The following is a 24,009-nucleotide window of genomic DNA, read 5'->3' as shown; positions in this document are numbered from 1 at the left end:
CCTCTGATCCCAAACCCTTATTTTTAACATGAAAATCTATGTGTGACTTTTATATACTTTCCAAAGCCACCAAAAGCCAGCTTAATATTTAGATACTTCAAGGTGACTTAAATTCTCTATGTGTGTGCTAAGTCACTTCAGCCATGTCTGACTCTTTGCAACTCTATGGACTGTAGCCTATCTTGCTCCTCTGTCTGTGGGATTCTCCAGGTGAGAATACTGGAGTGGTTTGTCATTTCCTCCTCCAGGGGATCTTCCCGACCCAGGGATCGAACCCAAGTCTCTTACGTCTCCTGCACTGGCAGGCGGGTTCTTTACCACTATCGCCACCTATAAATTCTCTATAGCTACAGGTATTTATGTGGGCAAATATTTAAAAAGAAAGATGAGCAAATATGAGATCATATTCTGTTCTATAACTTTAAGCAACAAGTTCTGTGATGGGAGATAAAAAGCAAAATGAGGAACAAATTCAAGCAAAAGAAAATAAGCACTCTCTTCTTCTCAAGTCAAAGTTTTGTCATCACACTCTCAGAAATCTGCTATAGCCATCTTTATTAACTGCACAATCCAACTTGGAGCCAGAGGCAGTAGCTATTATAATCCTTCAGAGTAAACTGTTCATGTGTGAGTGATGGACTGTCCACCATGAGCAACGAACAAATGCCAGGGCTTCCCAGGAGCAAGGATGCTCCTTGACCACCTTACAGTTAAAGTGACTAATTTCTTCATGCAAAGCTCTGACACGCACCTTCCTTTATGTGGCACCCAAAAGCTCAGTTAATTTGTCTCAGATGAAAACGCTCCACAGACAGGTAGGTAGAATCCCAATACCAAACTGAGTCATAAAAATGACTAATGAAATGTAGGACTTCTCCCCACACAGCTGCTTTGCAGGACTGTGCTATGAATCAGACGAGGTAATCTGAAGATCGCTCCCCCACACACATTCATTTATTTAGCAGATTATAAAACAGTCATCAAAGAAGGTATTCAGGAAATCTAGAAGAAAAGCATCCAAATTCACGAAAATGTGGTTAGTGACCCAGACACCAGTCTTCATGTAAACAATACAAGCAAATAGTAAAGAATAATATGACTCCAAACCAACAGTGTTAAGCGTTGGGAAACTCACACCATGTGTTTCTAATTGAAATTCTTTAAATGGAACTCCATTAGAATTTTATGGAAAAGTTACTCAAACTAAACTTACACTAAAAAAAAAAAAAAATGTTTAATCTCCTCTATACTTTGTCTCCATAGATCTGATAAAAATAGTCATCACTGGGTTGAAATTTAAATGTGAGTTCTAGAAGCACTCCAGGCTGGCAGAACACCCAGAGATCATGATAATTCCCAGCAGATACAAGAGACCATAAATTAATTGGCCTGAAACCTTTGCAAACTGCAGAGGTACAAAGTATCAGTGTGCACAGTAAGCACTGGATCCAGAAAGCAGCTCCCCAAATGGTAAAGGGCAGAACTTACTCCTGGTTATTACTATTCTTGCTCGGAAATTAACAACAGCTAACACGTAACCTACCCCTAGGTAATGTGTTTTAACAAGGGTTCCCACATTTTCATTTTGCCCTGAGCTCTGCAGATAAAGTAGCTTATCTGGTCTTGATATGCCCATTCAATTCCTCAGATCCAGTGAGACCTAAAATTAGCATCAACCTTAGGCTTCCAAGTTACCTGGCTAAAAAAAAAAAAAAAAAAAAAAAAAAACAGCCTCTCTTCCTTCAGCTAGTCTATGTAACTTCCACTTAACAATCACAGGGTCCTGCTTAACTCTGCCTCAAAGTTCACCCCCATCTCCCACCGTACCTGCAGACACCCACTCCACTTGACTCTAGCTTCCTCTGCATCACCCTCCAGTCAATTTACATCCTCACCAACATCTTCCCAAAAGTCCTAGATGATCCATTACCCTGGCAGCTGAGAGTCTAGACTTCCCTAAGAAACATGAAAGAATCAAATTCAATCTTCTATGCTTATAAAACTTAATCCTGTCAACAGGGTCAGAGATTCATTCATTCATTCAAAAATATTTTTGAGTATCTACCATGTACTAGGCACAGGAAAGATACAAGAAACCTTCTAGCCCCTGCAACTGACAGAAGAAACACCCTTAGAAAGCTTCACATGACCCATGGTCTTCCTTCAGGAACAGACAGAGAAGCTTAGAGGTGTGGGAAGTGGAAAAAGCTGATCAGAAGCCAGATAAAGAAGGGGTGGAAAAAATAACTTGGATCTTCTTTGTGGTTTCCAGAAGAAACAAAGATGTGCCCCCTAGAGGTTTAGACAGGGCGAATCCATCCGTAATATTCCGATTCTCACCCCTCAATGTCCCCAGACCCGCCTGCAGGACCCCTGCCAAGCCCACTCCACAGATGCTGCTGAGCTAAAGTATGCCAGAGAAACTGCTCCCCTGTTTTAAAAAACCATCAGGAATGAAGATTCCACAAGGTCACACAAGATCAGAGAAGCCCTTCAAAGCCACGTGTTTTACCACCAAGTTGAGTGATGAGAACGCATCAGGAGAGATGAAAGGGGAACCTGAAATGTATTCAGATCTGAAAAGAGACGGCCAAAAGCACTCATCGTATCAGCAGCAGAATGAGATGATCATGGGAAAAAAGCAGAAGCTGACAGTCTTGTGCTTGTCCAGGTACACACTGGACAAAAGATGCATACTGGTGCTCTAGGAACTGAGGATCTCAGGGCCGTGGGTGAGGCCACCCTGTCACTGACACCACCTTCTAGCATGGTAGTACCTTCTGTAAACAGCGTCTGGAAAGGGTCCTTGGAGGACCTCACCTGAGAGTCCTCGGTTAAAAGCTAAAAACATACCAAATGTAAGCTGTTGTCTTCATTACCCACAAGTCCCCCTCAATAAGAAAAAACACACAATATGACAAATGGCTTAGAAGAAAATTACCCAGGACTATTTTGACAATCCAGCTTTATAACTCTGCGATCCACATAGGATTTGAATGAAAGGATTATCAGGGGATGTTTCCGAGCCCTCATGATTTGTAATTTTATTGTTCTTAAAGTAACATTGAATGCTGTCCACTTTGGCCATAGAGCTTACCCCTTTAATCTACAAGGATGCCTTATCCATCTGCTGCAATGGTAGATTCTTCCTCTTTAATAAGACTTGCGGTAAAAGCAAATCCAAACCCTCCCAACGGGAGAACCCCTTTTCCAGCCAAACTATAAAGTCAGCACCACCCATTAATGGAATGAGAGTTGTCCCACCAGACTCCCCAAGTCCAAATTCTATCCTCAAAAGCCATTTCAAACAGTTCCTATTCTAATATCTCGCCAAAGAAAAGCAAGGTCCTTCCTTCAAAGCGTCACTACTCCAGACTGGGAGCTACTCGAAGATACAACCATGCTTCACTCATGTTTGCATTTCTAGTACTGGAAAGTGAATGGCACACAGAACGTGTTCACTTGGTGCTCCTTTGACGAATGAATGAGCCTTGGGGCTGGGCTGCTCTTCTGGCATCTGCACATTCATCCTTATTGTGCCTAACATAGCATCAGCGTTTCAAAAGCTAAGAACCATATCCATTTATTATCTCACAGTTTCTGTAAGTGAGCAGTCTGAGCACAAATCAACCAGCTCTTCTGCTTCAGGGTTTCACAAGGCTATAATCAAGGTGTCAGTGGGGCTGCAGTCTCATCTGAGGTTCAAGAGGGAAAGAATCTACTTCCAAGATCATTCAGGTTGTTGGCAGACTTCATTTCCTTGTGGCTGTCAGACTGAGCGCCCCAGCTTCATACTGGTTACCAGCTAAGGACAGCCCAAGCTTCCTGCCACATGGTCCTCTGCATAGGCAAGCCACCAGCCCTATAGGGCAGCCCACTTTTCCCAAGCCAGCAGGAAGTCTCTCACTCCAGCCCACCAAGACAGAGTCACACATAACGTAACCAAGGAAATGACATTCTATCACTTTTGACATATTGTACTGACCTGAAGCAAGTCACAGGTTCTTCCCACACTCAAGAGCAGGGAATTATACAAGGCAGTCACCCATCAGGGGCTACCTTACGGTGTGCAGCCACACTCCCGGTGTTATCATCATCTCGGCCTCCTCCACTGGGCTGTCGGCTCCACAGAGCAGGGTCTTAGCCATCTGTACATTGCCTTCTATATAGTACTTTATTAAAAGTTTAGTGAATTAAAATGAAAGGCTAAGCAAGTGTAAGGTATAGGCCTTTAGGGACATTTAAAGAGATAACTCAGCTACATAAATGTTAGCAGTTTATTTATTTTTTGTTTGTTTGTTTTCTTTGTAAAGTGTTTACCCATACTGAGACTGAAGGAATGAGAACTAATTTTTTTTAATCCATATTTTAAGCCATTCTTCAAATTTGGGTCTTTTCAAAATTTGAGCACCATTTTCCAGTACTGCAGCCTTGTCTACATAACATTTAAACTTCTGGATGCTTCAATCAAGAGCAACATATGGGTTTTTGGAAATAACTACGTTTCCATTGGGAAGAAAAGACAATACTTACTTTTAACCAGGTGTAACTATTATCATAGTAACTGATAATTTAAATAAGATACCCCACCCCTGCCCCAGAAAAAAAGTATTTCTACTTGGAGAAGAAACAGATATTTTTTTTAAAAAACCTAATTTTCCTTCCATACACAGATAAAGTATTTTTGCATCCACTATTTTGTAGGAAAAAAAGACACGTGATGGGGAAAACCGTCCCTATTTCACAGGACAAGCAAATCAACTCCGTATTCATTCTTTTTCTACCAAAGCTCCTGGTTTTATGATAGGCAATTCCTTTCCTAAACACACATCTCATAAAAGTGTGTGTCACTGCTGAAATTCTTAACTGGGCTAATTCCAAAGATCTGATGCATTCCTCCAGCAACTTCCAGGAATGAGTCAGCAGGACCCCAAGGAATGGCCGAGCAGCACTGACTTGTCCCTTCTCCATCTGAACTTCCTCATCTCCACACAAGAAGGCTTTGTCCCTGCCAACGCTGAGGGCATGTTCTGGACTAGAGCTTGCTCTTCATTTCACTTTTAAATTATCTTGGACTCGAGAAGCAGTACCTGCCTCCAAAACAAGATGTTACATTTGCTCCTATTCCTTTTATTAATTTTTTACAACCTTTCACATCATTCCTTGCCTGAGACGTCTTTTACTTCAGTAGACCCACTTTAAACCCAGGGTCCTCAAGCTTCCTGTGGATCAGCTGGCTGGGTACCTGTGAAAACAAGAGTCACGGGTGATCCCCCCGGGGCTCCACTGTGGTAGGTCCGGGATGGGGCCCTACAACCTGCATTTCTTTTTTTTTATTGGAGTATAGTTGATTTACAATGTGGTGTTCCTTTCTGGTGTACAGCAAACTGATTCAGGTATATCTATCTTATGTATAATATAATATAGAGAACATATATAGAACATATATTTTTTCATATTCTTTTCCACTATGGTTTATTACTAGATATTGACTATAATTCCCCATGCTATATAGTGGAACCTTAAAGTTTATCTATTTTATATACAGTAGTTTGTATCTGCTAATCCCAAACTCTTAATCTGTCCCTCCCCACCCCCTTTCCCTTTGGTAATCATAAGCTTGTTTTCTACATCTGTGAGTCTGTTTCTATTTCATCAAAAAGTCATTCCCACAACCCACATTTCTTACACATTCCACAGCGGGGTGTGAGGCAAAGGGGGCCTGTGTACCCACAAAGCTGATAAATGTAGGAAGAGTATGAAGTGTGATTTTAATACCATCCACAGTGAAGAAGAGAACTAGGAAGGCCCAAAGATACAAAACTCATATTCACGGAGGGGCAAAAATGGCTTTTCCAAGTCTCCTCGGTGACTGTGCAGAACAGACTGTGTGGCCATGTGCATGGCAGCGCCTGCTCGGGTCTGAGGTTCCCATCTGGGATGAAGGAATGTCTCCAGGCCCTTGGGCAGAGGAGAAAACCCAAGCTTCCAGTCCCCAAGGCCTGGAGCCCACAGGAGCCAATCTCCCTGGACTCCTCCCCACCATAGGTGATCAAGGAGAGGGTGCATGACGGAGGACCATGGAGTGGTGCGGGAGGGAGGGGACAGGGACGCAGAAAGGGAGGAGGTGGAAATGGGTTTGGCCAGAGCAGTGGTTCTCAAACCATAGCTATATCGGCACCCCCTGGAGTGTGCATTAAAACAAGAGTGCTGGGTCCCAACCTCAGAGCTTCTAATTCAGTGAGTCCAGGATGGGGCGTTAGAGTCTGCCTTTCTAGCAAGTTCCTGGGTGATGCTGCTGCCCCTGATCCAGGGACCACGCTTTGAGAACCACTAGGTCTGTGACGTGCCATTCAGGCAGACTATTACAGGAAGGTATGGGGCAACTGTACCAGAGAAAGGCTCTCAAACATTCAACAGTGGGCATTAAAAACCCTCATCCAGGAGGTTTGCTATAATATACATTCTCTCCTAACAAAAGGAATGGCTTACTAACATAATCTCAATTGCCACTGAGTTAAATGAATTTCAGCTGGTCTTTGCCGCAAAACAAATGTGACTTGTAACGCTTATTAATCAAGCAACTGACAGTCTATTGTATATGCAGAAATGCTGCGGAGGCCAACTTCCCAACCGATAAAAAGTAAAACAAAAATAGGGACCCTGCCTGTCATTTAACTTATCATCTGTATTATTTCACCTCTGATTACTGAGAAACTTTGGACTAAAAACACAACCTTTTCATTATCACAATAAGAAAGAAACAGAGCTTTCGTGAAAGAAGGGTTGTCTTTGCCTGCACTCTACCTTTAGGAGAATAAAGCAAATCAATTGTGCGTTGTGGGTAAGGGTAGTAAAGTGGCGATTTAGGTATTTTTGCCTGTTTTCAAGCCAACTTTTAGGAGTTGGCCCCCGGAGACTATAAATCATTGGTAAACAGATGATCAATGTAAAGACGTGATACACAAGCTCTGTGATCCCCCAAAACTTAAGAAATACATTAAGCCTTCTCACTTTCAAGACAAGAATTATACCAACACATTACAGGAAACAATTTTCACTAACAATTGAAAAATGTTCACAAAACAGAAATCATTTTAACATCACCTTATACTAATAGGGCTCTTTTGTGCAGTATGTTCATGAACCTCATTTTATTTGATCTTCACTTACAAAATGGGAGATGTAGCCAATGGGTGCCATTAACCTCATTTACAAAGAGGAACAAAATCACCCAGGTTGCCTTTGTACCTACTTCAGTTTCACCCCAAAATCTGTATGTTAGATTGAGGGGAGAAGGGGCACTGAAGAACAGAATTCAAATGCAATGCTAAAATTTGACACTCTTACTTTAATACATCCTAACCACTCTCTGTGAATTTCCTACAATACAAGATTGGGATTTTTACCTTTAAACTTTTTGAAGGATTTAACATTTTATTTTTTATTTAGTATCACGTGAAGATCTCCCTAATTGTTAACACAGCAGTTAACATACCAGAGACTTTTTTTTTTTTTTGATACTCAAACTTTCATCCTAAGTCTCAGCCTCATGGCTCTGGTGAGCGTGTTATCTTCTGGCAGAGCTTGGCTGAGGCATGGAAGTTCAGGCGGCACGGGGCCGGTCTGGAGATCTGGGTACAACACAGGCAGTTGGACTGTGACCATAATTTGGGTGTGACCTTGGGTACTTCACTCTTCCGGACGCCGCTTTTCTCATCAATACAGATTAGCAATAAAGGGGATTAAAATTTCTATTTAAAACCCTATTTTTCAATTAATGATTGAATCTGCTGTATTTCTTTACACTAACAATAAAATATCAGAAAGGGAAAATCTAAAAAGTGATCTCTTTTAAAAGCACATTAAGAAAAAAACGTGATCAAGAAGGTCAAAGACTTGCATGTTGAAAACTATGAAACTCTGATAAAGGAAACTCAAATCATTTAAAGAAATGGAAACAGATCCCATACTCTTGGATTGGAAGATTTAACATCATCAATATGGCCACAATGTCAAAGCAATCTACACATTCAATTGCATTAATTCCTATAAAATACCCATGACATTTTTTATAGAACTAGAACAAATAATCCTACAGCTTATATGAAACCATAAAAGACCCAGAATTGCCAAAGTAATCCTGAGGAAAGAGAACAAAGCTGGAGGCACAACCCTTCCAGACTTCAGACAATGCTACAAAACTATAGTAATCAAAACTGTGTGATATTGGCCCCAAACTGACATATCAGTCAATGGAACTGAAGACAGCCCAGAAATAAACCCACACACCCAGTCACCCCATCAATTAATCTTCAACAAAGGAGGCAAAAATATACAATGGAGAAAAAACAGTCTCCTCAGCAAGTGGTGGTGGGAAAGCTGGACACCCACGTGTTAATCAATGAAGTTAGAACACTCCCTCACACCATAAACAAAAATAATTCAAAATGGCTTAAATATGACACGACATGAAAACTCCTAGAAAACAACGTAAGTAAAACATTCTCTGACCTAGCAATGTTTTCTTAGGTCAGTCTCCCAAGGCAACAGAAATAAAAGCAAAAATAAAGAAATGGGACCTAATTAAACTGACAAGCTTTTGCACGGCGTAAACAAAATGAAAAGACAATCATGGAATGGGAAAAAATATTTGCAAACAATGTGACCAACCAGGACTTAATTTCCAAAATATACAAACAGTTCACACAAACTCAGTAACAGAACAACCACCACCACCCAATCAAGAAATAGGCAGAAGACGTAGATATTTCTCCAAAAAAGACATACAGATAGTCAATAGGCACATGAAGAGATACTCAACATCAATAATTATTAGAGACATGCAAATCAAAACTACAATGAAGTACCACCTCACACTGGTCAGAATGTCCATCGTTAAAAAGTATATAAATAGCAAATGCTGGAGAGGGTGAAGAGAAAAGGGAAACATCCTCCACTGTCGGTTGTCGGAATGTGAATTGGTGCAGCCATGGAAAACAGTATGGAGGTTTCTTTAAAAACTAAAAATAGAGTGGCCATATGACCTAGCAATCCCACTCCTGGGCCTATATCTAGAGAAAACTATAATTCAAAAAGATACATGAACCCCAGTGTTCAAAGCAACACAATCTACAATAGGCAAGACACAGAAACAGCCTAAATGTCCATCAGTAGATAACAGCATGATGGGCCTGGAAACCGCACTTCATACTAAATGAAGAAAGTCAGACAGATAAAGACAAGTATCATATGATATTATTTATATGTGGAAATAAATATGTTAATACAAATGAACTTATTTACAAGCCAGAAATAGACTCACAGACATAGGAAACAAACTTATGATTAACAAAAGGGAAAGGGGGTGGGGAGGGGTAAATTAGGAGTTGGGATTAGCAGATACAAACTACTATAGAGAAAATGAACAACAATGTTCTATTGTATAGCACAAGGCATTATATTTGACATCCTGGAATAAACCACTATGGAAATGAATATGAAAAAGAATGGATGTGTGTATCTCTGAATCACTTTGCTGTATACCAGGAACTGATACAACATTGTAAATCAACTATACTTCAATTTTTTTTTAACAAAGGTCAACAAAATTCTTTTTCCATGCTTTCTAACTAGTGATGAAAAATACCAAATCCTATACTGTGTTTATTCCTTAGTAATAAAATCCACTTCTATCTGTAACTTCCCTATTTATGGTTTTCCATAAGACCTGACTGGGGCTCCAGCCCTGTCTCCCTCACCACCTATTACTCTAGCTTTCACTGACAACCCAGCAAAACTCACGTCTGGAGTCCTGTACAGGGTCAGGCCTATTCCCAGCCCAAGGCCTTTGTGTTAGCTGTTCTCTTGGCTGAAAAAGCCCTTCCTCCACACCCTTTCATACCACACAGGTCTCATAAGTCATTTCCTTATAGAGACCTTTCCTTACTCCACCCCTCTCTCCCAGCCCCCACCACTCTTGAACCTACTGCCCTAGTTTTTTTCCTTCTTTGTACTTAATACCTTCTGTGAGGCATTAACTAGCACACAGGGACTGAGTGAAAGTATAACAAATGAATCATTCATTCATTCATTCATTCATTCAAACATTCCATCCCATCCTTCCTTCCCTGAAACTCCATGTACTTACTAGGTCCTGAGGATAAAAAGACAGTTGTGGTATGATCCCTTCCCTCACAGATGGAGCTCACATTCCAGCTGAGAAGCACACAGCCACACATGCACACGTGCAGCTGTGATACAATGTGGAAAAGGGTAAGACAGAAGAGGATTTGTATGCAGGATTTGTATGCCTGATATTCACAAGAATGACCTGAATTAGGCTGGGTGATGAATGATCCCTCTGCCCATTCGTTTCATTCATCCAGGTTGAAAAAAATCTCAGAAGAGTTAGGTCACTGATCTACTTTAAATTACACAGTCAGTGGCAGAGTCAAAAGTGCCCCTCAGTTCAGTTCCGTCGCTCAGTCGTGTCTGACTCTTTGCGACCCCATGAATCGCAGCATGCCATGCCTCCCTGTCCAGCACCAACTCCCGGAGTTCACTCAGACTCACGTCCATCGAGTCCGTGATGCCATCCAGCCATCTCATCCTCTGTCGTCCCCTTCTCCTCCTGCCCCCAATCCCTCCCAGCATCAGAGTCTTTTCCAATGAGTCAACTCTTCGCATGCGGTAGCCAAAGTACTGGAGTTTCAGCTTCAGCATCATTCCCTCCTACTCCTGAACAACTGTAGCAAATGATTCATCAAGGTGAGGTGGTACCTCCGAGCTGATTTAAATAGCTTTTATAATGAAATATTTTGAAGATGCTAATTGTTAACTGTCCACTTGAGATGGTGTTAAGATAAAACACATATCAGTGAAAGGATGGCAATTCTACTTTTACTTTATAATAGTAACAATAAAATGGCAACCCACTCCAGTGTTCTTGCCTGGAGAATCCCAGGGACGGCAGGCCTGGTGGGATGCCGTCTCGGGTTGCACAGAGTCGGACACGACTGAAGCGACTTAGCAGCAGCAGCAGCAGTAACAATAATAAACTGAAGTTCCTGCAAGACTGAAAGGGAGATTGGAATTGTTTTGTAATCTTATAAGAAATACAAACATTTTTAAGTCTACAAAGATAAAGGGTCCTTATTATTATATTTTCCTTATTTTATTATCTTCTTTTCCTCCAGCGGTTTTTTGCTGGTTACATCTTCTATCCTCTGTAAAGATGCTTCTTTGATTCATTACCAAAATACCTCTGAAGGTTCCTCTTCAACCATTTAGTTCTCACCTTTAAATAATTGATGAGTAAATCAACCACATCAACTTCAGTTAAAAACACCTCCCTCCAATTTGTCTTCCCATCCACTGACCAAACTCATCCTTCCTCTGGTTGAGCAGAACCAAGAGCATGTATTAAAAAACCAGCCCATCCATCTCCTAATTTACAAAACACAACATTTCACAAACTGTTTACTTAGGTCCGTGCCAACAATATTACTCAAATGTGGTGGAGTGAAAAAACCACAGGGACTAGTGTAGTTGGCCAAGAGCAGTATTTGGGGATCTAAAATTACAGGGAAAATCATACAACATTCATTATACTTAGTCCCAAATTTCTATCAGATGATGTTGAGCAGAAAGATTCTAAAATTGGCAGTGAGAAAGGAAAAGCTGTCTTACGGTTTGGGCCATGCCAGGGTAGCCTTCAGAGAAGCAGGAGGAAATGGAATAAGGTGGTGTGCCCTTGAAAAGCTGTCATAATAAGCAGTGTCTGTCGGGCAAGGGATAAACACACAGAAATATATAGTGGAAAGAAAACCAAAGGGGAATTACCACCCAAAGGTGAGAGGAGACGGAAAAGGCAGTGGAATTCTTTATGTAGTATTTAGAGGAGAGTATTTACAACACAGCAAAATCAGAGATACGTGTTCAATTCAATTCTACTCAATTCAGTTAGCATATGTCCTACAGCAAGGAAGGGAGCCTGGGTACTTAAAATGATATAAAAAATCCTGCTTCCCAGGAGGTCCACGCGGATGGTGGGGGAAGATGCCTCTCCCACCTGGTCCAGCCATACCCAGAGCGAAGTAAGAGTGCAATCAGAGTGCTCCAGAAAAGGGGAAGAGAGAAGAAGAACAGAAGAACAGGGCCTCCAGAAGAAAAGGGCATCTGCGAAACACCAAGAGGGGTGTGTAAAAGGCTGGGGTGCCCACGAGGGGCAAGGTCAAGTCCAAGATCAGAGTGAGGATGTGTTGGCAAAGTGTTAACATCAAGTTAGGTGCCTTATATTCTAGCTCCAAAGACTGAACTTGTAACCAAGGAACTCCACCACCTCTAGTTCAGGGCAAGTAAAACTCTGGCCTAGGAAGGAGAGAAAGAGGAGGAAGGCAAAAAGGTGGGTATGATGGGGAGTAACACAGCATTTTCTTCATGTTGTCTTGGGTCTAAATGACAGTGTGCACACACATGCTCACTGCCCAATGGACTGTGCCTACATGAAATGTTCACCCTTCATAATAAGCTAGGCAAATAGGTGCACAAAAGCGTATACAAACACAGCTCTGTATTTTTCCACAAGTACCAAAACAACCACTTTGTGTCACATCAACAAATTATGTACTGTTTTCTCTCCACTAGGAAGACAGGAAACATCATTAGTAAAACATGCAGTGAAGGCAAGATAAGACCTTCGTCTCTCCCTTATCCATAAATCATTGTGCTTAATTACCACATCAGGGAGGTTTTAAAAACATGAGCCCAATGAGCAGGGCTGGATGTATTATTGTCTGCATTTTTGTGTATTTAAAATATTTTATAATTAAAAATAAAACACTTAGTAGAAATAAAGCACCCAACATGTTCCAAAGTGTTTAAATCTTTTTTAAAACCACTTTATTTAACCACCATTAACAATTTTTTATCATTAACAATTTTGCAAATTTCCAATTCTTATAAAAATACATGTATTGGGATTTCCCTGGTGGTCCAGTGGTTAAGAATCTGCCTGCCATGGCTTCCATTCCTGGCCCGGGAAGATCCCACACGGCTCATGGCAACTACACCCTTGTGCCACAACTAGTGAGCCTGCGCTCTAGAGCCTGCCCATGAGCCAAAACTGCTGAGCCCGTGCACCGCAACTATTGAAGCTCTTGAACCTAGAGCCTGGGCTCCGCCACAAGAGAAGCGACCGAGATGAGAAGCCAGCACACTGCAGCTAGACAGTAGCCTCCACTCATTGCAACTAGAGAAACCTCGCATGCAGCAATGCAGACCTAGCACAGCCAAAAATAAATCATTTTTTTAATGTATTTATCATTCAACTAACTAAAGAAAAACTGGGTGTAATAACCCTATATGCAGAATCTCTTTAAAGCAGACCAAGTGGAAAAGGCCAGAGGTGTAACCAAAATCACCAGTGGCCAGTTCCTTACATTGCCTGCTCCCTGGAGCAGCCCAAGCTTCTGCACTAGGGAAGAAGGCACATTCGATCCACAGTCAGACTGAGGGGGAGGGTCCCAACTGAGCCTCTACCCACCCACCCTCGGGTCACTGCAAGGGAATCCCCAAGTGCCTCGGGGATGGCCCAGGGCTCTAAGTAGCCCACTTCCCAAGCCCAGGTGCAGAGCATCTGTGGATTCAACTGAGTTGAATGATTCCCCCCACAAAGAACTAGAGTCCTGATCCCTAGTACCTGAGTATGTAACCTTATCTAGTGGTGCTCAATCACTCAGTAGTGTCCAACTCCTTGTGACCTTATCTAGATCTAGGATCTTTACAGAGGTGATCACATCCAAACAAGGTCATTGAGGTGAGCTCTAATCTGATATGATTGGTGTCCTTATAAAAAGGGGCAACTTGGACCTCAAGATAGACATGCATAGACTAAAGGAAAATGAGGTAAAGAAACACAATGAGAAGACAGCCTTCTGCTAGCCAGGGAGAAAGGCCTGGAACAGATCTTCCCTCACACCTTCACAAGCAATCAGCCCTTCTGACATCTTGATTTTGGACCTCCGACCTCCAGAGCTCTCATTCCTGTTGTTCTAAGCCACCCTGTTGGCGGTACTTTGTTATGGGCTAGGGAATTCACAGTGAGCTCTGGCAGGGAAAGTCCATCCAAGGCAGGGAGGGCTGTCACGGGAGCTCAAGACCAAGACCTCAGGAGAGAGGTTTCAGCATCGGGCTCTCCAGGAAGCAGCAGAAAGAACAACAAACCAAGAGCCATAGAGCTGGGTGGGGGCTGGGCCCTGCCCCCCACTTAAACAGGGGTAATAAATCATGCCTGCCTGGCCTACACCCCCACGGGTGTGGAGGTCAAGGAATGCTCTCCAGTGCTTGGCAGCACATATACCAACACTAGAAAGACACAAAGATAAGGATGATCCCTGCACAAGCATAAAACGCAAATTCATGAAGCGTTTCTTTCTTTTTTTTAAGTAAAAGAAACGGAATGCCCTCTGCAGGCTCCAAAGAACCGCACAAATGTGCACAAATCGCCCTCTCTCATCCGCAGATCTTCAGTTTCTGCTCTGATTTTGCTCCCTGTTGCCAGAGTGGCAACACCGCCCTTGCACTTCACCCTGCTCATCACTTGGAAGCACTTGGAAGCAAAATCTGCATTTTAGGAAAACTGAATTTGAGCTCCCAAACATGTTTGAGTCTGTTTGGAATATCCAAGACAACAAATAATAGGGTCAGAAACAGCAAACTCCTGCGGTGGCCAAAGGTCCTTTCAACAAGTCAGGCTTCCGAAGGGCCCAGGGTTCACTGGACAGAGAAACAGTTCCCTAACGCCTGCCAGGCAGGGACGGGGTGCACAGGCTGGGACGGGGTGCACAGGCTGGGACGGGGTGCACAGGCTGGCCCGGGGGGCTTCAGGGCTTCGCCACGAAGGTTTAAGTATGATCGCAGCCCAGAATTTATGGTTCCTAAATGTTTGTTTTAACCAGTGCTGAGAACACATATTTGACCCAGTGTGAACTTGACCTCTGGGTCCTTCTGCCTTCGCCGGGCTGTCTGTGCCGCACGACAAGATTTTTCCAGCCAACCCTTGGGCCCCTGCTCCTTGCACTGGGGCCGGGGCCGCCCTCCCAGCAGCTGCCACAGTAAACCTCACGGCAGATCTACCGGCAAGGCAGCTGTCAATGGCCATAGCAGGCTGACGAAAAATGTGTGATCACTCCAGGCCCGACTCCCGCGCTTAGCCAGCACAATGCCGAGCCAAGAGGCACAGGAGCCTCTCCGTCACCTGGTACTCCAGCCACACTGCACACTCATGGGTGGTTCCACACACTCATGGACGATGCCCTCGATGCCCACAGCTCCAGGCATCAGGGCATGCGTGACTCTGCCTCTTCTGTATATAATTAAGGAAAATGTCTAGAGTTGGCTTTTTTTTTCCCTCCAAAGCACTGTGGGCTGAATGCCAGTGGAAAAGCAACGGAATATCGATTTTCTGTTTCTTGCTAAGGAGAGAACAAGTCATTTGATGTGCCATGAGTTAAGTGAGTAAAAACAGACTCTGCGCGCCCTACAGCTGGCTGCATTTCTCCTCTATTCATAGACCCTGGCACACGGTAAAAGCTCAACAGATACCCATTAAATAAATGAAAGAACCATCCATGCATTTAGGCAGGGCCTGCCCTGTGCCAGGCACCAGCTTTGGATTCAGATCTGCTGTCTTTCCTGTTCAGTCCACCTCCTTCTGCCAACCCGGCCTCACTCTCATCTCGCCTTTCTTCTTTTGTGTTGTCTGTTCCCAAGTCCGGTCTCCTCTTTAAAGCCGAGCCCACTGGCAGGGTTTCTCTCTGGCCTGCACCTACACTGAGAGGGGGACAAAAAGATTGGAACAACCAGCAGGGGGTGCGTTCAATTTAGGCAGAGGGGAAAAAAATGCAAAAATGGGGAAAGGAAAAAAAAAAAAAAACCTGTTAAAACCCTCCCAATAAATGTGAACCCCTTGGAAAGAACAAGGTGCAGTGCCATCTTCTTTGCCCAAAATGGACATCACTCTTAGCAGTCACTCCATGCACGTGTGCATGCTCAGTCACTTCAGTCCTGTCTGACTCTTTTGTGACCCCATGGACTGTAGCCCACCAGGCTTCTCTCTTCATGGGGATTCCCCAGGCAAGAATACTGGAGTGGGTTGCCATGTTCTCCTCCAGGGGATCCTCCCAAGCCAAGGCTCAGACCGCCATGTCTTATGTCTCCTGCATTGGCAGGCGGGTTCTTTACCACTAGCACCACCTGGGAAGCCCTAGTCACTCCATGTTAATAACTAAAATGCCATGTCTCGTGCTGGGATTTCAAGTCCTAGAGACCTATACACAAAGGGTGTTTGCAAGAGCAGCATTAATATGCAATAAGGCATCTCTACATGGAGACTGGGTGGCAAAGCCCTCAGGGCCGCCCTTGTGGACACCCACAACCATTCTCTGCCAGTGTGGGTCTGCGGCTACTTGTTTCACATCTCTCTGATTGGCAATTTCAGATTCGCTAAATCTTCAGTCTGCAGAAGCATTTGTCCGTGGCCCGTTTAAATTCAGTCTCAATCAGCTAAAATCAATCCAGTCTGCCTCGAAGGGGCACCTCGTTTTCCTCACAAGATTAAGCAAACTGAACAACATAAACATATCCCATCTCGTACGCAGAAACATTTTTTTGTATCAACTGGAAAACAGCCTCTACAAATTTAAATTCTTCAATTAAATCCTTTCAATTATACTCAAAATACAATTGACAATTAGCATCCTCGGCGTTAATGTGCACATTCAAATTGTATACACACTGTATGAGGACGCCTTTTTATTTGAAGTATAGTCATTTTACAACAGTGTGTTAATTATATGATGACTACTATCTTAACAGGAAAATTGCTGTTGATGTGCCACTGCCTTTGGTATTTGTAAGTGTAACAAACCATACCCAAGTGTACTTGTTCAGTCTCAGCATAATAAGGAAGTGAGAGGGGAAAGAGACCACAAACCGATTTCTTTTGCAGCCTAAATTTCACCAGTATTTACCAAAGTAGTTGTAGTCACAAAAACCGGTATCAGAATTTTTTCCATTCAATTTATGAATGCCTTCTTTGGAGGAAATGATGCTAAAGCTGAAACTCCAGTACTTTGGCCACCTCATGCGAAGAGTTGACTCATTGGAAAAGACTCTGATGCTGGGAGGGATTGGGGGCAGGAGGAGAAAGGGACGACAGAGGATGAGATGGCTGGATGGCATCACTGACTCGATGGACGTGAGTCTGAGTGAACTCCGGGAGTTGGTGATGGACAGGGAAGCCTGGCATGCTGCGATTCATGGGGTCGCAAAGGGTCAGATACAACTGAGAGACTGAACTGAACTGAACTAGGGGAGTATTTCCCATCTAAACAGCAAGCTTTACACCAAGATAACAAATAATCAAATATTTAGTTTCTTTTAAAGTTCTTTTTAAAGTTCCTTTTAAAGCCAGGACATGGAAGCAACCTAGATGTCCATCAGCAGACGAATGGATAAGAAAGCTGTGGTACATATACACAGTGGAATATTACTCGGCCATTAAAAAGAATACATTTGAATCAGTTCTAATGCAGTGGATGAAACTGGAGCCTATTATACAAAGTGAAGCGAGCCAGAAAGACCAACACCAATACAGTATACTAATGCATATACATGGAATTTAGAAAGACAGTAACGATAACCCAGTATGAGAGACAGCAAAAGAGACACAGATGTATAGAACAGTCTTTCGGACTCTGTGGGAGAGGAAGAGGGTGGGATGATTTGGGAGAATGGCATTGAAACATGTAAATTATCATATGTGAAACAAATCGCCAGTCCAGGTTCCATGCATGAGACAGGATGCTCGGGGCTGGTGCTCTGGGATGACCCAGAGGGATGGTATGGGAGGGAGGTGGGAGGGGGGGTTCAGGACAGGGAACATGTGTACACCCATGGCAGATTCATGTTGATGTTTGGCAAAACCAATACAATATTGTAAAGTAATTAGCCTCCAATTAAAATAAATAAATTTAAATTTTAAAAAAATCAAAATAAAACTACTAGCAAAAAGTTGAAAAAATAAATAAATAAAATAAATCATTCTGCGCTACAGAACAATCCAGTTTACTTTATTTCTTTTTTATCAGTAATCAAAGCCAGGCAGTATGGAAGTGATTGGCTTTTTCATCTCTTCCTTTTTTTTAATTTCATCTACATTGAGGTATAATTGATAAATTAAAATTGTATATATTTAGGGTATATGACGATGTTTTGATATATGCACACACTATAAAATAAAGATCACAACCAAGCTAATGAACATAACCCTCACAGTTGACATTTTTTGTGTGGTGGGAACACTCTGAGGAAATTACAAGTTTATAATACACTATTGTTAACTACAGTCACACTGCTATACATTAGATCTTCAGAATTTATTCATCTAAGGGACTAAAACTTTGTACTCCTTGACCATAGTATCTCTGTATTTCCCCCTCCCCCAACCCTAAACTACTTTAAAAATGCACTATAAAAAGGGATCCACATGTACATTCTTTGAAAAGAAGTTGACGACAATAGCTGGGGAAACACATATGGAAGGGGCTTCCCTGATGGCTCAGTGGATAAAGAATTCGCCTGCAATCCAGGAGACACAAGAGCCATGGGTCAAGAAGATCCCCTGGAGGAGGGCATGGCAACCCGACTCCTATATTCTTGCCTAGAGAATCCCGTGGACTGAGGAGCCTGGTAGGCTACTGTCCAAAGAGTCACAAAGACTCAGATACGACTGAAGCAACTTGCCACACACGCACACACATTCATATGGAAAAAAAGAAAACTGAATAATAGATAAATGAGACAAGGTTTACTTGGCTTGAATTCAATAATAAACTCTAACAATCCTTCTGGTTTCATCAAGGCTTTCAAACCTATAATTCTCTTTCACCTTCATACCAGCAACAATCCTGCAAAATAGTCAACTTTTTTTTTTCCTTTGGCCTCACTGCCTGTGAGATTTTAGTTTCCTGACCAGGGATCAAACCCCCAGCCTCGGCAGGGGAAACATGGAGTCTTAACCACTGGACCACCTGGGAAGTCCCAATAGTCAAGTCTTTAGCACAGTCTTTTCACGACAGGAAAATATAAGGGTCACAGAGGTCAAATGAATTCCCCAAGGCCACACAGCTAGTGAAGGCTTGAGAATTTAAACTCAAGTTTCCTGAACCCAAGGCCAGGGGTCTTTCCCAGTGTCACACTGTTCAGCCATGGACACAGGTTTGACTGCATCAGTGGCAACCCTGGTTTTCCCACGTGAAGGCAAAAGGCTCCCTCATCTCTGGCTCTGCCAGACAAACACAAGTCCCCCACTGAAACTTACCATCAAGCAGATATAGTACTTGGAGTGAGCACTGACCTAACACAACATCATTTTTAAAAACACAGTTATTCTTGAAAGGAGTTGTGATTTAAGCTTCCAGCCTTGGGGCATGAATTAATTTGTCAGATTGGGCAGTACTGGAAGGCTAATGTTGCACTGATTACTTAAATCCCGGTGCTGTCCAAGGGCTACCTTCTAGCAGCTGAAAGGATAACTTGAACCAAAAGTCGGAAGCGTTTGTAATAGGTATTATGAGACTAAACCAATGGTGTAACATCCTCTGGAATGCTGCAGATGGTAACTATTCAACCCTAACTCTTCTGACTGGTCAGAGAAGGTAATGGCAACCCACTCCAGTACTCTTGCCTGGAAAATCCCATGGATGGAGGGGCCTTGTAGGCTGCAGTCCATGAGGTCACTAAGAGTCAGACATGACTGAGCGACTTCACTTTCACTTTTCACTTTCATGCATTGGAGAAGAAAATGGCAACCCACTCCAGTGTTCTCGGCTGGAGAATCCCAGGGACGGGGAAGGCTGGTGGGCTGCCATCTATGGGGTTGCACAGAGTCAGACACGACTGAAGTGGCTTAGCAGCAGCAGCAGCAGCTTCTGACTGGTAGCCTTTTGCAGCCTTATCTTTTTCTGGGTCATCAGAGGGCACCTCTGGCTAAACCTAGGCATAACTCATGCCCTTGCCCCCTCATCTGGAGAAGCAGGAAGCATAAAGTGATTCCTCAATACGAGGATACTCTCCTTCCAGAGCATCTTTGGATCACCAAATCCCCAGACAACCTAAGAATGGGGTGTTACTATTATCTTTTCAGAGAGGGCACTCAGCTGAATAGCTTACCAAGGAAACTTCTTTGAAAGACTTAACATATTCTCTCTAACAGGCGTCAAGGAGCACTCACCCATGACCTATAAAAGAATGCTCTCTCTTTTCACTCCTTACGAGCAATACCCCACTTTACACAGCAGCAGTGCTGCCATGGATGGGCTGTCTCCATGTAACAGGCAAACCATATCATATCAGGTTTTGAGCCAGAGTTACTGAAGGGAGGAGAGGACGTGTAATTTGACCCAAGCAATTGTAAACTCAGGAAAATACTGGTGCACTATTGTCAAGTGTAATATAAGAAGAAGTGAAGGATTATGCGTTAATCTAAAATGCCTACAACCCTGACTATTTCTGATCTAGCGGTCTGAGTTCCATAATGAGCAGGCTGATTAGTGAGTTCATGTCTGCCACTACTCCTCCATCACAGCCAAACCATAACCCGTCTGGACATCACTCTTTACAAAACTAAAGTCACTATGCCCAAATCCTCTTTCTTTCAGGGACTGAAGGCACCTTTCAACAAGTTCACCAGAATAACTGTAATAGAAAAAATTTTTTAATTTATTCACCAGTATTTTGAAATCCAAACCATATACAAGACAAATTGCTTAATTTGATTTATTACACTGAATACTAGTAAGCAACTAAAATTTTGGATGATTCTAATCCACATGTTTATGGTTCAAGCTCTGTGCAGAAAACACCTAAGAATGCTTAACTTTTTCTGAATGGAAATAAGATTTCTTTATTTCCAATTAGCACCAGACAGAATCAACTTGTCAAGAGTAGTCTCAAACTATATTGAAACTTTCACAACGCAGAGGGGAAATAGTTTCTGATGTTCTCAAATCTATATGCATCAGTAACACATTTCAAAACACTGCTAAGCATGCGTATTAGTTTGAGAAGCCCTGCAGGAAAACCCACCTGTCAGTTCTGATGAACAGTAGAGTGGTTACCTCCTGGGAACCGACCTCGAGGATGGCAGATGCTGATTGCCATTTAACACTACTGATTCCAGAGCAGGAACTCCTACTTACCATTTCCCTCCTGCCATCAACTTAAAGAATGTTTTTCATTGGTCAATATCCACGTTTAAGTTAATTGTACTGGTTCTGCCATACTGCACACCTCCAGTGAGAATTTTCTTCCTAGCCCCCCATGGGTGTAACAGAGGTTGAGTGCAGGGGAATCTTGGATGCAAGGCACAGTTGTATCCAATGAACTGGTATGGATACCGTCATTACTTTGGCCCAGCCGTTCTTAGGTGGTGATGAGGCTGCAGATAACTGGGTGGACTGCACTGCAGATATCAACTTCCTCAGGGCAGCATTAGCCTCTTCAGATGCCCTCTATGTGATCCCCACCCCCATGTGGACTGACCCACGTGGCTTACTGTGCAGGGTAGCTAGGAACAGGACACTTACGTTTGGTGCACCTCTGGGAGCCAGGGGCCTTACTCCAGCCATGACAGCACTGCCCACCACAGACATTGACCCTGAAACAAAGCAAGACCCCTGAGTCCAGCAGTAGCAACACTCTCTTCCAGAGAACCCAAGCCTCCAGGGCACTCCAGCAAGCCCAGCCTCCTGCTTCCACCTTCCTCTAGCTTCCAGAGAGTCCTAACAGGTACTCAGGAAGCCCAACACAAAGCTGCGCAAGTAGAAGGGTAAGGACAAGAGATCAGAGCAGGATGGGAAAATCAAAACCTGCACAACCTGGAACTAGACAGGAGAACAAGGTCCAAACTAACGGTTTTCTTACAAAAGTAAAGTAAACCCAATTGTATTTTGTATATTATCTGTGCCCACATTTTAAATTGAATCTGAGTTTCAGAGAGAGGCGTCCAAACAGAGGTGAGATCACAACGCCTGGAACCACCCCTGAAGGGGAAAAAAAAAAAAAAAGGCAAAACAAGTTTCCCTCCACACCCTCAACCTATGATTAATGGGGAGGGGGGCAGGGAGGATGTTTAGGAAAGCCCAATAACAGAAACCACTGAACTGAAATTCTTGTCAATGCTAAAACATCCCCATCCAGGGAAAGCAGACCCCACAGGTGCAGGGAAGCCAAGCCCACAATTACTAGGATGCTGAAAATTCTAGGTTACAGAACAGAGGCTGGATCTTTATAGGCAGCCCTCCTCCAAACTTTTTTTCCACTAGCTCAAAAAAAAGAAAAATTTAAACTGAGTTGCAAAGGGAAGTTTAACTGATGATGAGGGATTAAGCTGTAGTGACTTCATGTTTACGCCCATCTTCTAGGAGTAGTTTGGTTCGCGCACAGTAGGTTACGCCCCAGGCAGAAATGCCTTTTGTGTTTACCCGCAGCTCAGTAACAATGTGATCGGAGTTTTTATGCTTCGAGTTCCCCTGCTTCCCCGCACTCCGCTCTTCCAGCCGCACTCCCGGGAAGGAAGGCAGAGGCGGGCGGGGAGGAGACAGCAGACCCGCGGCAGACGATACCCGCGGTCACCGCGGGGCCGGACCCCGCGTGTCCCCGCGCGGGCAGCGCGCGCGAGGAAGGAGGGAGAGGGCGTATGGGCTTACCCCTGCAGCTGCTGCTTCTGGTGAACCTGCAGCCTCGAGCCCCCGCCGCTCTGAGTCTCCTGCGGCACCTTGGAGCGCATCGCTTGCCTGCCCTGTTGGGCGAACGGGGCGGCCGCCGGGTGTCCGCCGGGCTTGGGGTGGAGCGGCCCGCCGGGGCCCCCGGGACGCGCCGGCTCCGGCGGTGGCGGTGGCGGCCGGAGCCCCTGCAGGGCCGCGCCGCCGGGCGGGCTGGTGCGCCGAGTCCGCTCCGAGGGGGCCCCGGCGCCGGCCGAGCTGCGGCTGTACCTGGCGTTGAGCGCGACGTTGAAGGTCCGCGGGCGCGGGGGCCCGCCCAGGGGCAAGGCGCCCGCCGCCAGGCCGGGGCCCGGGCGCACCACGTACGTGATCCTCCGCACCCGGCCGTGCGCCGATGAGGCCAGCAGCCCTGCCCACAGCAGGAGCCCCCACCTGAGCCAGGCCCCCGCCATCGCGGGCCCCAGCCGGCGCCCCTGGCCCCCGCCCCCGGCCGTGCCGCTTGCTCGGTGCGGCCGCTCACGCGCGCTCAGGATCCCCCGGAGGACGGCCGGGAGCCCGGGAAAGGCGGGGAGGAGGAAAACTCGGTTTGCAAGAGAGGAAGTTCCGCGGGCGGCTGAGCAGCCCCAGACCCCAGCCGAAAGCGGCGGGGAGGAGGAGGCGGGGTGGGGGTGGGGAGCGCGGGGTCCGGAGGGGAGGGGCGAGGGGCGCGGGCCGCGCAAGGTGAGGGTCCGCTCGCCCAGCGGCGGGCTCAAGGGGCGCCCGCCCGGGACCCGGCGAGAGTGGGCGAGGGCGGTGTGAGCGCGCGGGACGCTCAGCGGCAGCCCCGGCTGCAAAGTCTTTAAAAAGTTTCTCTCGCCGTGGAACCGAGTGTCAGATCTGAACAGCCAATCTGGCAGACGTGACGTCAGGCAGTAAATCCTAATTGGGGAAAGCGTGAGATGAGCCCGAATACGCGCCGCCACCCTCCACATCCACAGAGATTGTTCCTGTGGGTCGGCAAAGGCAGAGGATCCAGTCTCCCGTGGAAAGGACAAAGGACACGGCAAAGTCACTGACTGGTCTTTTCCTTCTAGAAGCCCCCAAAAATTCATTTCGTACTGTTTGCACGGCATCTCCAGTCATTTTTTTACGTGGTTTGCTCCGGTACTTGCTGTGGGTATTGGATTAAAATACCAGATCCGGCCCCCGAAAGGACTGCTCCGGGTGCGCTGAATGTCCATTG

General features: G+C 44.7%; 1 protein-coding gene and 1 pseudogene across 1 annotated transcript in view; one reads left to right on the top strand and one right to left on the bottom strand.

Moving 5' to 3' along the window:
• LTBP1 (latent transforming growth factor beta binding protein 1) overlaps positions 1 to 23,239 on the bottom strand; it is a 456,857-nt gene extending 433,618 nt beyond the window's left edge. The window contains exons 1-2 of the mRNA XM_052648703.1: positions 22,773 to 23,239; positions 21,651 to 21,721 (exon numbers count right to left, since the gene is read on the bottom strand). Of these exons, the coding sequence (XP_052504663.1) occupies positions 21,651 to 21,721; positions 22,773 to 23,239 (538 nt within the window). The remainder of the gene's footprint in view (positions 1 to 21,650; positions 21,722 to 22,772) is intronic.
• LOC128057059 (uncharacterized) lies at positions 14,343 to 14,441 on the top strand (annotated as a pseudogene).
• Positions 23,240 to 24,009: the final 770 nt, after the last annotated feature.

The sequence above is a fragment of the Budorcas taxicolor genome, chromosome 11, assembly GCF_023091745.1.
Source record: "Budorcas taxicolor isolate Tak-1 chromosome 11, Takin1.1, whole genome shotgun sequence".
In the NCBI taxonomy this organism is placed as follows: Eukaryota; Metazoa; Chordata; class Mammalia; order Artiodactyla; family Bovidae; genus Budorcas; species Budorcas taxicolor.
The sequence above is the reverse complement of the archived record's forward strand: the minus strand, read 5'-3'. Positions and strand labels throughout refer to the sequence as shown.